The sequence below is a fragment of the Pleurodeles waltl genome, chromosome 8, assembly GCF_031143425.1.
Source record: "Pleurodeles waltl isolate 20211129_DDA chromosome 8, aPleWal1.hap1.20221129, whole genome shotgun sequence".
Taxonomy (NCBI): Eukaryota; Metazoa; Chordata; class Amphibia; order Caudata; family Salamandridae; genus Pleurodeles; species Pleurodeles waltl.
The window spans coordinates 165,557,081-165,569,962 of record NC_090447.1 but is presented as its reverse complement, the minus strand read 5'-3'; the positions used below and the strand labels follow the sequence as shown (position 1 = coordinate 165,569,962).

The 12,882-nt window shown below is 43.0% G+C and overlaps 1 protein-coding gene across 1 annotated transcript in view; it reads right to left on the bottom strand.

The window, feature by feature from the left end:
• Positions 1-433: 433 nt before the first annotated feature.
• LOC138249851 (N-acetylated-alpha-linked acidic dipeptidase 2-like) overlaps positions 434-12,882 on the bottom strand; it is a 700,770-nt gene continuing 688,321 nt past the window's right edge. Inside the window, exon 20 of the mRNA XM_069204013.1 lies at positions 434-2,346. Within this exon, the coding sequence (XP_069060114.1) occupies positions 2,157-2,346 (190 nt within the window). The 3' untranslated portion in view covers positions 434-2,156. The remainder of the gene's footprint in view (positions 2,347-12,882) is intronic.

Genomic DNA, 12,882 nt, shown 5'->3' with positions numbered 1-12,882 from the left:
GATAGTGGTTGTCTGTCTCTTTCAGGCCCCATACTTGTGATAGTGGCCAATTGCTGGGGCTCACAAATTACAACCAGCCAAATAATATTCAATAGGAAATGTGTTCTGTGATCCCCTATCATTCCTTATTATGTGGACAGGCATACTAATACTTAGGTTGGTTTGCAAAAATAGAAACTGGTCATGTTGCAATTTACTATCACTTTTTGCAACCTGTATCCTAATAATTTGTCCGTTATTGTCTGATGTCATATAGCCTCTTTTAAAAAGTTCTTCAATGCTCGATCTTTGTTCCTAATTCTCTGACTTAATGAGTAACTCTTACAAAGAATGCTTTCTTGCCACCTTTAGAGTGCCTGGACATTGTGATACCATGAATTCATTTGTGCTTTTCACTCTTAAGTCTTAAAGAAAGAAGAATGGAAATATTGAATGTCTTGAAATGTCCATGAAATTTAATTAGTGAGTCAACACTGGGTCATGGATGGAAAGTTTTATAGCTGAGAACAATTTTTATTAATGTCACCAAGTAATCAGTTACACATCTTGAGCAAAATAACAATCAAAGTTTAATATGCTCATTGAAGACAAAATAAATAACACTATATAAATCGAATGCTGTAGATATGAGCCCAGTTTTATAAGGGCTGTCCTATGCCATGCTTTGCTGTTTAGATTTTGAATTCCTAATTATTATTATTACTATGTTATTTAAAAATAGTCTAAGTATTGAGCATGGCACATTACAGATATAATACTACGCTCATATCTAGAAGACCACATCCATCTAACTTTTCGAACATTTTTGAAAGCTTTATCACTTTTCAAAGTTTAAAAAAAACAAATAGGTTAACCCTTCTGCTAAGGCTGCTAAAAGGAGGAGAAAATGTGTATAAAAAAAGAGAAGGCAATTCTCTTGCAAAACAATCTTTCTCTGTGATGTTAGCCAATTGAGCACTACCGCTAGTAAGAACACATCAAGGTTTAATCAGATTTATCAAAGGATTGCCTTGACCTTGCGTCACGCAAGTTGATGAAAAGGCAAAGCAATCCTTATGTACCAAGCCATGCAAGGCCACCTTGTCTGGTCCCTGGTGGCTTGGTAATTCGCTAGCAAGGCGATACATGGGTGGGTATTTGTTACAACGCATCGACTCATGTTTGTTTGGCAAATTCCCAGTTTACCAAGACTGGTAAACCCGGGAATGCGTTAAAATTCCACATATTGCATACCTAACAGAGGAGCAAGGAGGAGAAATATCTTTATTTCTCCTCATTGTTTCCTCTTTTCTAAGTGTTCTGCAGCACAATTAGAAAGACGAAAGAGCCCCTGAGGATTGTTTCTGGTGCAACTATGCTTGAACACAGAATACCAGGGCAGGGAGTGAGCACAAATGCACCATACCTTGATAGATATGGCGCATTGCTGCTTCTCCATTTGACGCAATGCAGCAAGTTGTCTTGCTGCGTTGTGTTAAATAATGATAAATCTGGTCCCTAGTCTGGGCAGCCGAAAGTCATGTCTTCTATAAACGTGTTGGATGAAAAAAATCTCTATAATAAACTATGAACAATTATTAGGCTTTTAACCACACTTCACAAAACACTAACATAATATTACAATCACTCCATGATCAAGAAAAAGATACAAAGTGCGCCTCCCAGGGTTTAGCCGAGTCTACTAGGGCTCTAGCGGGTAAAGAAGTCATAAATCAGCAAAAAAAAAAAAAAAAAAAAAAAAAGATTGCCGCTTTGGTCAACACTGATGAATTGTTTCATAAACCAGATAAATTCCGTCAACTTTAAAAACAACAGAAAACGAATTACATGTCAGCTTACAGAGATGTTAAATATACATTACTTATGTATCCCAGCCGTGTCAACAGAATCGGTTTCTATAAATTAATCTGTATTTTTGTATTGTTTTTGTATTTTCTTACTAAAGAATCACCTTAGAAAATTGTAGAAGCAGCAAGAGAGGAAAGAAAATAGTCTCATATTTTTTCTCATAATTTTGTGCCTAAAAACCAGTTTAGGCGTTTGTCCAAAATAAACTTAATTGTCGGTCACAAGATTTCACATAATTTTTGGTCCTGGTGGTTTGAATGGATTCTCAAGTATTGGGTAGTTTGTGTTGCATCTAACACTGCATAGTCCTACGCCACTTCCTCCAGAGTTTCTGCAGCAGCTTGCACGGTGAACACTGCAACAGAAATCTGCCTCTTGACTTCTTCCCAGGCTTTGGACTGGTCTGCTTTGTTCTCAATATCAAACATGGCGTCGTAGATCCCAGGGAACGACTCTCCAGCATACTTATTGTGACTGCTTGGTGCAAAAATGATGTGCCTGCAGATGCAAAAAAGTAAGCACAACCATAATTGTTACAACTGCATAATTAGGATTAAGATTTTGCCAAAAATGTCCAATAGTTTTCAGTGATCATGCTTACAGAAAATGATGTTGTGGCACCGTTAGCTTTAGTAGACATTTAAATTATTTGGATTTATATTCTAAGTGCCTTCACCTCGGTAAAATGTTATGAAAGCTTATTAATTACAATTAGCGAACTCAACTGGCATTCAAGGAAAATGGGCAGTGGCTGGCAACTGGCAACACTCAGTCCAAAATATTACAATTATACATTATGATTGAAACAGCAGTCTCTCAATTTTCATGTCACGAAATCCCACTAAAGATCTTCACCAAAGTGATTACATGACTGTAGACGTTTTTAATTCACGCACTGCTAAATCTGGAGAACCCATCCATTTCTCAAAGCAGTTCACTTTCTATGATTGTGTGTTTCTACGTAGTCCCGTGTAATGTTTTTCTTTACAGTGAGCAAAGTCCCATGTTAATCTCAATTAATGGGGTAAGAAAATCACCGGATCCCTTAAAACTAATGTATGCTTGTTGTGTTGGGTGGCATTACTTTTCTTTTTGGTTTTGCTGCACTTTAAAAATGATGAAAATGATCTAAGTCGATTTTACCCTAAATTGTTTTTGTTTTTTTTATAGCTGAAGTGCAAGATACCAGAAGGAATACATCACTCATCCTTTGCACACATTATTCTTTCAACTACTTAGGAATATCAAATCGAAACTTTTTTGGACAAGAGTTCTATCTGATGTGTTTATGGTTGATTGTGGCTTATGGAACACCACTAATTATTTCTCCCCTGTTTTTCAATTTATTTCACATTATTTGTTGAATGCTGGGGGACAGAGGACATGGGGACTTAGTCCCAGAGAAAATCCATAAACATGCAATAAAAGGGTCTGATGTATTTTATGGGTAAAGGACATTTTTGTGCTGTATTGACAGGTGGAGACCTGGGGATATACTTAATTCATTGCTAATGGCTTTTGTCCAGAATAAGTGATGTGGTGGTCCTGTTTTACTGTTTTCCTGCTGCACGTATCTGCTGTTGGCCACAGATGTTAATTGTAATTGATATTTTACTTTCTTACTGTTGCTCTTCTCGGGAGTCTTAAGGTTCGGGTGGGGCTTTTTCATGCCAGATGTTAGTTACTTGCTTGTGTTCTCTAACCTGCATGGAGCTGATAGAAGTGTTGATGGTCTAAGGCAACAAACAGCAGTTATGGCAATAATATAGAGAATCACAGCCACTGGTGATTGCTCAGGGACACATTGCTATCCCTCTGTTTTTGCCAACTGTGCCATCCCAGACAGTGACCAGCCTTATGCCAACCAGCCTTGGTCCTGCTCCAGTGGGAACAGTCCAGCCCAAACTACCATGCATACATAGCAGGGAAAATAAGCATTCCTAGACCAGTTTTGTTTTACTAAGGTGTCTTACTCAGTAAGGTTTAACTTCAGCAAAGTGAGCCAGGGGCACCCAAATGGGCACAACCATTGCACTTAAGACATCCACAACAACAAGCAACACACTTATAGAAGGAATCTGCAAATTCAACTCAGCCACTGGCAATTGCTCAGGCTGCACCAGGACAGAGGGCCATGTCCTCCCTTGTTCTTTGTACTCCTTACTGGTCACATGGTTGTCTGCTATTTCGTCAAATTGATGAGTGTCTGTGTGTGTTTGTGTGATGGTTGATTCATGAATTTTTCTACCGCTTCTGCAGGAAGTATTAGGGATGCCAGGCTCCTTTTGGAGTTCAAAGATATCTTTGCTGATATTATTCTACATGATCTACTACTGTTTGTGGTAGTCTGTGAGCCATGGATATTATTCTATACTGTTAATGCTTTATGGTAGTCTCACTGTTGCTGTTTTAGGAGTTTGTGAACACCTGTGGGTAAAGTTATTATTCTCAGCATTAATTGATTTTTCACAGGCTCATGTTTGGGGTTTATGGGTGTGATCAGATTTCTTGCCAAATGTGGTATATATTTGTGCAATTTTGTTTCCAGATGTTTGGAGGAAGGAGCTGAAGGGGAGGCACCTATTTTCTCTTTGTCCTGTCTTCTTTCTTGCCATATGCTAGTGTGAAAGCTGAATTCATTACTAATAAATGTGCATTGAGTAGTAGCTAAGAATTTACATGAATTATGCTAACATAGAGAAATCGAGTGCCTGGTAAAATGTGCCCATATAAGTGGCCAACATTACATGTACGATATTAATAAAGAATTTACATTAATTGTTTAAATAATATGCAAATGTAGAATAAAATGTATTTGTGGATCATACTAATGTATTAACAAAATGTATTAGCTTAAATATAATAGGCATAGAGTAATTATGAAATTATGGGTCTAGTTGACAAGGCCTCATGTTAAGCTTCATGGCATAAATAAATGTTCGTAAATGTTTTTTTGTAAAGGCAGAGAATTAACACTTATTCATTGTTCACACAGTGCTGACCAAACAAATTTGTAATGTTGCAATGTTAAACTGGTTGAACTTTCTTGTGAGAACTGTCTACTGTATAGTAGTGTACTAACTACGGATACAAATGTATCTTTGGTGCGTGAGAAGCAAATGTTCCCAGGACTTGGCAATGGCTTCACTGACTGGAGTTATGATTGCAACTAAAAAGTTACTCAACGAAACTGGTGATGGGAATGGGAGAAGAGGAGCCAATCATCGACGTATGAAAGACTGTCTAGTTATATCAAAGATTTGGGAATTAATGTTTATTCAATCAATCAATCACAATATTTGTAGAGCGCGCTACATACCCGTTAGGGTTTCAAGGCGCTGAAAGGGGGGATGGGAGGTGCTGCTACTGGTCGAAGAGCCAGGTCTTAAGAAGTCTCCTGAAGGTGAGAAGGTCCTGGGTCTGTCGCAGGGAGGTCGGGAGGGTGTTCCAGGTCTTGGCGGCAAGGTAGGTGAAGGATCTGCCACCAGAGGTCTTGCGCTGGATGCGAGGAACGATGGCGAGGGCGTGGTTGGCAGAGCGGAGTTGGCGGGTGGGAGCGTAGAAGTTGATTCTGTTGTTCAGGTAGGCTGGTCCGGCGTTGTGGAGTGCCTTGTGAGCGTGGGTGAGGAGCTTGAAGGTGATCCTCTTGTCCACGGGGAGCCAGTGGAGGTCTCTCAGGTGGTGGGAGATGTGGCAGCGGCGGGGTACGTCGAGGACCAGCCGGGCGGAGGCATTTTGGATGCGTTGGAGGCGTCGGATGTCTTTTGCTGGGATGCCTGTGTAGAGTGCGTTGCCGTAGTCAAGTCTGCTGCTGACGAGGGCCTGGGTCACCGTTCTTCTGGTTTCCGTCGGGATCCATCTGTAGATTCTACGGAGCATGCGGAGGGTGTTGTTGCAGGAGGAGGAAACTGCATTGACCTGCTTGGACGTGCTGAGGGCGGAGTAGAGGACGAAACCCAGGTTGTGTGCGTGGTTGGCTGGCGTTGGCGGGGCTCCCAGCAAGGTGGACCACCAGGAGTCGTCCCAGGCAGAGGGGGTGCGACCGAGGATGAGGACCTCCGTCTTGTCAGAGTTCAACTTCAGGTGGCTGTATCTCATCCACTCGGCGATGGACTTCATACCCTCGTGGAGGTTGGCTTTGGCGGTGTGTGGGTCTTTGGTGAGGGAGAGGATGAGCTGGGTGTCGTCGGCATAAGAGAGAATATTGCTGACGGGCCAGTTGTGCGAGGGGGGCCATGTAGATGTTGAACAGCGCCGGGCTCAGTGAGGAGCCTTGGGGTACGCCGCAGATGATGTTGGTGACTTCGGAGCGGAAGGGTAGGAGGCGGACTCTCTGGGTTCTGCCAGAGAGGAATGAGGAGATCCAGTTGAGGGCTTTTTCCTGTATTCCGGCTTCGTGGAGGCGTGTTAACAGGGTGCGATGGCAGACCGTGTCAAAGGCTGCGGATAGGTCCAGGAGGATGAGGGCTGATGTTTCGCCGTTGTCCATTTGCTGTCTGATGTCATCTGTGGCGGCGACGAGTGCTGTCTCGGTGCTGTGGTTGCGTCTGAAGCCGGACTGGGAGGGGTCCAGGATGGAGTTGTCCTCGAGGTGGAGGGTAAGCTGAGCGTTGACGATCTTCTCGGTGACCTTCGCCGGGAAGGGGAGCAGGGAGATCGGTCGGAAGTTTTTGAGGTCGTTGGGGTCTGCCTTGGGCTTCTTAAGGAGGGCGTGGATTTCGGCGTGCTTCCAGCTTTCCGGGAAAGTTGCGGTTTCGAAGGATAAGTTGATGACCATTCGAAGTTGGGGGGCGATGGTAGAGTCGGCTTTGTTGTAAACGTGGTGGGGCCATGGGTCTGAAGGGGATCCTGAGTGGATGGTTCATGATCTTGCGTGTTTCAGTGTCGTCTACGTAGGTCCAGGCGGTCAAGGGGTTGGTGCAGGTGGAGTTTTCGGGGGTGGGGTCTGACGGAGGCGTGGTGTTGAGGCTGTCGTGGATGTCGGCGATCTTCTGATAGAAAAAGGTGGACAGGGTGTCGCAGAGTTCTTGGGATGGAGGGATGTCGTTGATGTTGGCGCTGGGGTTGGAGAGCTCTTTCACGATGCAGAAGAGTTCTTTGCCATTTCTTCTTTAGTTTCTGGCAGATTGGCTCCACTGTGAAAACACTATGTTCTGACCAGTGGCGACGTGAGAAAATACTTTATGGATTTTCAGTTTACCCCGACTACACTTAGCAGGAGAGTCAGTAATTCCAGTCCCATTTGGGGAGCAGAGCAGTTCGCAGTTCCTGATGTCTTCTCTTCTTAGTTTTAGCCTCATCGCATAGTTGTGTTTAATGCTATTGATGCTGTTTCCTTAGCTGGATGCCCTTTCTAAGTTGGTTCAGTTGACTTAGAGCCCAACCATGGCTGAGCCAATCCCTTTCACTGTCCCTTGCCCAAGCTGACCTGACGGTTGTCCAACTGATGATGAAATCACAGCTTGCTGATCCATTCAGGAGAGATATAACAAAATGCTATTGTCTTTGTTATAGATTTTTGTTCTTTCTTTTAGGTACCAACTGCTACTTTGTTAGAGCCCTAGTTAGATGTTTTCCAAATTAACTTTTGACTGAATTACATTTGCATGAAGCCCAAAAATACCATCATAATTGGAGGGTTAGTTAGTGTGCCTTGTTGTTGACAAATGTTGTTAACAAAGAATTGATTTTATTAATCTGTTGAATCTAGATGTATGCCATCTCTATTGTTCAGTTATTGTTGTTATTAATTTGTATGTTAACTCTTGAATTTTTAATGATAAATACCTTGGTTAAGTTGAGATTCTTCAACCGCTTTGGTCTTCCTATGTTATTCATATATGTTTATCATTTGATTTTGAGATTAGTTTAACTGAAATTAGCATTGTTAATCTATGGAAATAAACTTTCTAACTTTACTTAAAGGTGTGGTTATTCATGGCCACATGGGTCATGATGTGTAAAGATTACTGACTCAAAGTTTCTGATGTTTGATTTATTAGACATGTTATATTGTTGCTGGTTAGGTCTTGAGCAAACTTTTTGCCTATGGTGGATCACTCTTAGCGTGAGTCAAAAGGTCCATCGAACCTCTTACGCGTCCCCTCATAAATAAATTACCAAAGGCCAAATAAGGCCAGATGCACTCTCAGAAATTGGTAGCAGAAACGGATGGTTACGTCTCCTTAGGAGGCTGCCATGATTTCCCAGTTATAGATAAGAAACGGGTGGTTATGTCTCCCTAAGAGACCACCATGGTTTTCCCAGTCGTAGATATTAAAGTAAAGAGTTATGTCTCCCTAAGAGCCAACCATGACTTTCCTGAAACCTTGGGTTTTGCCAATGCTTGTTCGTAGATGTTCTCAGCGTTTCTATTGTGATTGTGAATGGAATAGGTTTTGCGCTTGCACTGCTTAAGTGAGTCGCAGGTGAGTTGTGATGTTTGTGAGTAATAGGGAGTTTGCGCACTCCAAAGAAGTTGTTCAATGAGTTTGCGTACTCCAAAGAGTGTGTGTAGGGAAGTCATTGAACTTCAGATGTGTGTGTTGCTTTGTGCTCACAAATTGACCCTGCATGGTCTAAGACTCCGAAGTATTGTACATGTGTAGAAGACACTTGGCATATGTGGTAATTTGTCTGTTTAGTAGGTCAGCTAGGTGTGGTTGACAAACTCAGAGTGAGTGTTAAAGCGAGTATTAGTTTTAATGGAGATCTGGTGATTCTTAAGTGCACCAGGAGGATCCGAAGATTAGTTGAGGGTAAAATTAGCTGGGCGAATTTTGCTTGCTAGTCAGGGAAACTGAGATCAAAGGAGTATCTGTTGGAGCAAAAAGCCGCAGTTGAAAATTCAGTAAGGTTTCCAAAGCGATTGTGTTACCCACCTGTAGTAGACAGACAAATTTAGTGTGTTGACTCTTATTTAGCACTCACAATATTTGCATTAGTTCTAGCGAGAATCTGAGTTGAGGAAAACAAGCCGGAGGGCTTTGTCGGCCACTGAATGTGTGAGTGTGACATCACTAGAGCCACGCTGGGATAGGTTGGTTGGTGAGAAAAGCCGCAAACTGATTGGACAACTGTGAAGCGTAATTGGTTGAGAAGGCAAGCGAAAAGGATTTTGGGATTGAAATTTACTTCCAGATTTGGTCGAACCGTAGCTTAAATACAGAAATGAAATTGTTCAAAGCATTAAAGAGTGCCCTAAGGGGAGATTCATTCCAGTTAGAGTAGGAGTGTTAGAAATGGGGTCTTTGGTTGGCAGTCAGGTTACCCCCTGTCCAAGCAAGGACCCTCACTCTAGTCAGGGTAAAAGAGAATCACCCTCAGCTAACCCCGCTCACTCCCTTGGTAGCTTGGCACGAGCAGTAGGCTTAACTTCAGAGTGCTAGGTGTAAAATATTTGTCCCAACACACACAGTAACTTAATGAAAATACTACAAAATGACAACAAAGGTTTAGAAAAATAGAAAATATTTATCTACACAAAACAAGACCAAAATGACAAAAATCCACAATACATAAGTCAAGTTATCAATTAAAAACCAAAAAGAGTCTTCATGTAGGTTTAAACACAACGCTAAGGCTGTTAGCGTGGATATGTACCTTGGGTGCATCAAAAATAACCCCGCACGGGCGAGTGTGCGTCAAAAAGGGCTTGCGCTGTGTCAATTTCACTCATGCGTGAGACCTTGCATTGTTTCTCCTTCAGTCGGGTCGGCGTCCGTTGTTTCTTCTCTCCGCAGAAGAGTGATGCATCGATCTGGTCAGCACTCTGGCGTCCGGGCAGGCCTTGAATCGTTTTTACACGCCGCAATGTGTATGTCAGAAATTCAGCCGCACGATGATCCAAAAAGCATGCAGTGTGGGTTGCGATCTCACCAGCCTCCGTCATCGATGCTGTGCGTCGTTTCTCCAGCAGTGGGTGTTGATCTTCCGGTTCTGTTGCAGACGAGTGTTGATTTTTAGCCACAAAGCCGGTGGTGCGTCGATTTTTCAGTCGCAGATCGGAGTTGTGTCGATCTTTTCCATGTCTGGCGTTCGGTGTGTGAATTTCTCATTCTTGGGCTGCCACCTTCTCTTTTCAGGGCCCCAAAAACTGGGTGGGCACAACTTGGCAGAGTAGGAGTCTCTCCAGAGGCTCCAGGTGCTAGCAGAGAGAAGTCCCTGAGACTTCAAACTACAGGAGGCAAGCTCTAAATCAAGCCCTTGGAGAGTTCTTCACAAGAAGGAAGGCAACACAAAGTCCAGTCTTTGCCCTCTGCACAGGCAGAAGCAGCAACTGCAGGATAGCTCCACAAAGCACAGCCACAGGCAGGGCAGCTCTTCTTCCTCAGCTCTTCATGTATTCTCCAGGAAGAGGTTCTTCTTGGTTTCCAGAGGTGTTCTAAAGTCTGTGGTTTAGGGTGCCCTTCTTATACCCATTTTGCCCTTTGAAGTAGGCTTACTTCAAAAGAAAGTCTCTCTTGATTGAGAAATCCTGCCTTGCCCAGGCCAGGCCCCTGACACTCACCAGGGGGTTGCAGACTGCATTGCATGATGGCAGGCACAGCCCTTTCAGGTGTGAGGGACCACTCCTCCCCTACCTCCTAGCACAGATGGCTCATCAGGAAATGCAGACTACACCCCAGCTCCCTTTGTGTCACTGTCTAATGAGAGATGCAACCAGCCCAACTGTCAAACTGAACCAGGCAGGGAATCGACAAACAGGCAGAGTCACAGAAATGATTTAAGCAAGAAAAATGCTCACTTTCTAAAAGTGGCATTTTCAAACACACAATCTTAAAATCAACTTTACTAAAAGATCTATTTTTAAATTGTGAGCTCAGAGACCCTAACCTCCACATGTCTATCCGCTCCCAAAGGGAATCTAGACTTTAATCATATTTAAAGGTAGCACCCATGTTAACCTATGAGAGGGACAGGCCTTGCAGCAGTGAAAAACTACTTTAGCAGTATTTCATTGTAAGGACATAAAAACCACATTACTATATGTCCTAACTTAACCATACACTGCACCCTGCCCTTGGGGCAACCTAGGGCCTACCTTAGGGGTTCCTTACATGTAAGAAAAGGGAAGGTTTAGGCCTGGCAAGTGGGTACACTTGTCAAGTCAAATTTACAATTAAAAACTGCACACACAGACACTGCAGTGGCAGGTCTGAGACATGATTACAGAGCTAATTATGTGGGTGCTCAACCAGTGCTGCAGGCCCACTAGTAGCATTTGGTTTACAGGCCCTGGGCACCTCTAGTGCACTGTACTAGGGACTTACTAGTAAATTGAATATGCCAATCATGGATGAACCAATAACATACACATTTTGTATAGGTGTACTTGCACTTTAGCACTGGTTAGGAGTGGTAAAGTGCCTAGAGTAACAAAAACAGAGTCCAGCTCACATCAACAACCTGGGAAACAGAGGCAAAGTGTTAAGGGAGACCATGCCAAGGATGAAAAGTCTAACAAGGAGAAATTGCACTAGCTAGAAGCATTAGCTATTTGGGAGCTAGTGGCCAGACAGCAAAAGAAATTTAAGAGGAGAATGAGAAAAGCTGAGAAAACTTTAGCTGAGGCGAGATGGGATAGTGAGCAGAAATTTTGGAGAACTGAAACTGTACGGGGAATGCCAAACAGAATACCCAGAAGAAGTGGTCATAGCCTTCTGAGGAAAAGGAGCAGAAATCAAAAGAGTCTAGAAAGTCTTCGACCTATGATGAAGAATCAGGTGATGATGAATTTATTTTGCAATTACTGAGAAATCGTACCCCACCTTATGCAGCACATGAGACAGGCCAAAGTACTAGTGCGGATCTTTCAGCTCCGGTACCCACTGAAACTACACAAAGACAAGTACAGGTTAGCCATATTGTCCCCACCACCTCTACAATTCAGACAACTATGCCACAGGTTGAGATACCTAGCATTCATCCAGACATCTACACCAAGTATAATAGTGCCAACTAGACAAGTTTCACAGAAGAGACCGGTTTATCAGAAGTGGACACTAATCCAAATATAGTGCACATCTAATTTAATATCCCAGATGCAAGCCCAGACAATCCCAAGATACACCCCTATAACAGTGTCACAGACAAATATGTCTGCATTGACAAGCCAGATCAAAACGTCCAAGCAAGTCCAGACCCGGTGTCAGAAATTAGTGGTCCTAGTAGGGAAATACGACATAGAGAGTGAGAAAATGAAGCATTTGAGAAGAAGCTACAGGTTAGAATCTGACTCAAATGATATGGAGAACATGAGAATAACGGAAATGAATATTCACTTTAGGGAATTGATCCAGAACATTCAGACACAGGGAGCATTAGATAAATGGTAACACAGATGGCTGAAGAAACAAGACAAGAAGAAAAAGGAGTCTGCAAATTTGATTGCTAGTGTGCAGCAGACTGACAATCCAGTAAAAATATTACCAATAAGAGAAATTCTAGGAGACAATTTTTTACGTGTCCCTTGGAGCAGAAGTGACATGTCATTTACAAATGACTACCCCAGATTGAGTGAGAAGCCAATGGAATAGTACCACAAAACAGACAGGTTTGTGAAGCTTGCAAAATGCCTGTGGGAAGATTTGAATACCCTTTTAGAAGTCGCTGTTCCAGGAGACTGATTGGTTGAATGCAAAACAAGTGTAGATTGGCCAAAAAGAGAGCCCCCCGAGACCCGGCTACAGGTGCACCATCTCAGGATGTAATGAAATACTATTGAAAGGTGACTGAATTTTTGAAAATGAGAATTTCTCCCAAGAATATCGATTGGAAGAGAATAGACCGGACACCACAAGAAGCAATGGAGTCCAAACATGCGTACTGTGAGAGATTGTTGCAAGCATATAAACATTACAGTGGTACAGAAACAATTGAGCCGAAAGACATGATTCATTTTGGCGGTCATTCCAACCCTGGCGGTCATGGACCGCCAGGGCCGGGGACCGCGGATGCACCGCCAACAGGCTGGCGGTGCATCCATGGGCATTCTGACCGCGGCGGTACAGCCGCGGTCAGAAACGGGAAACC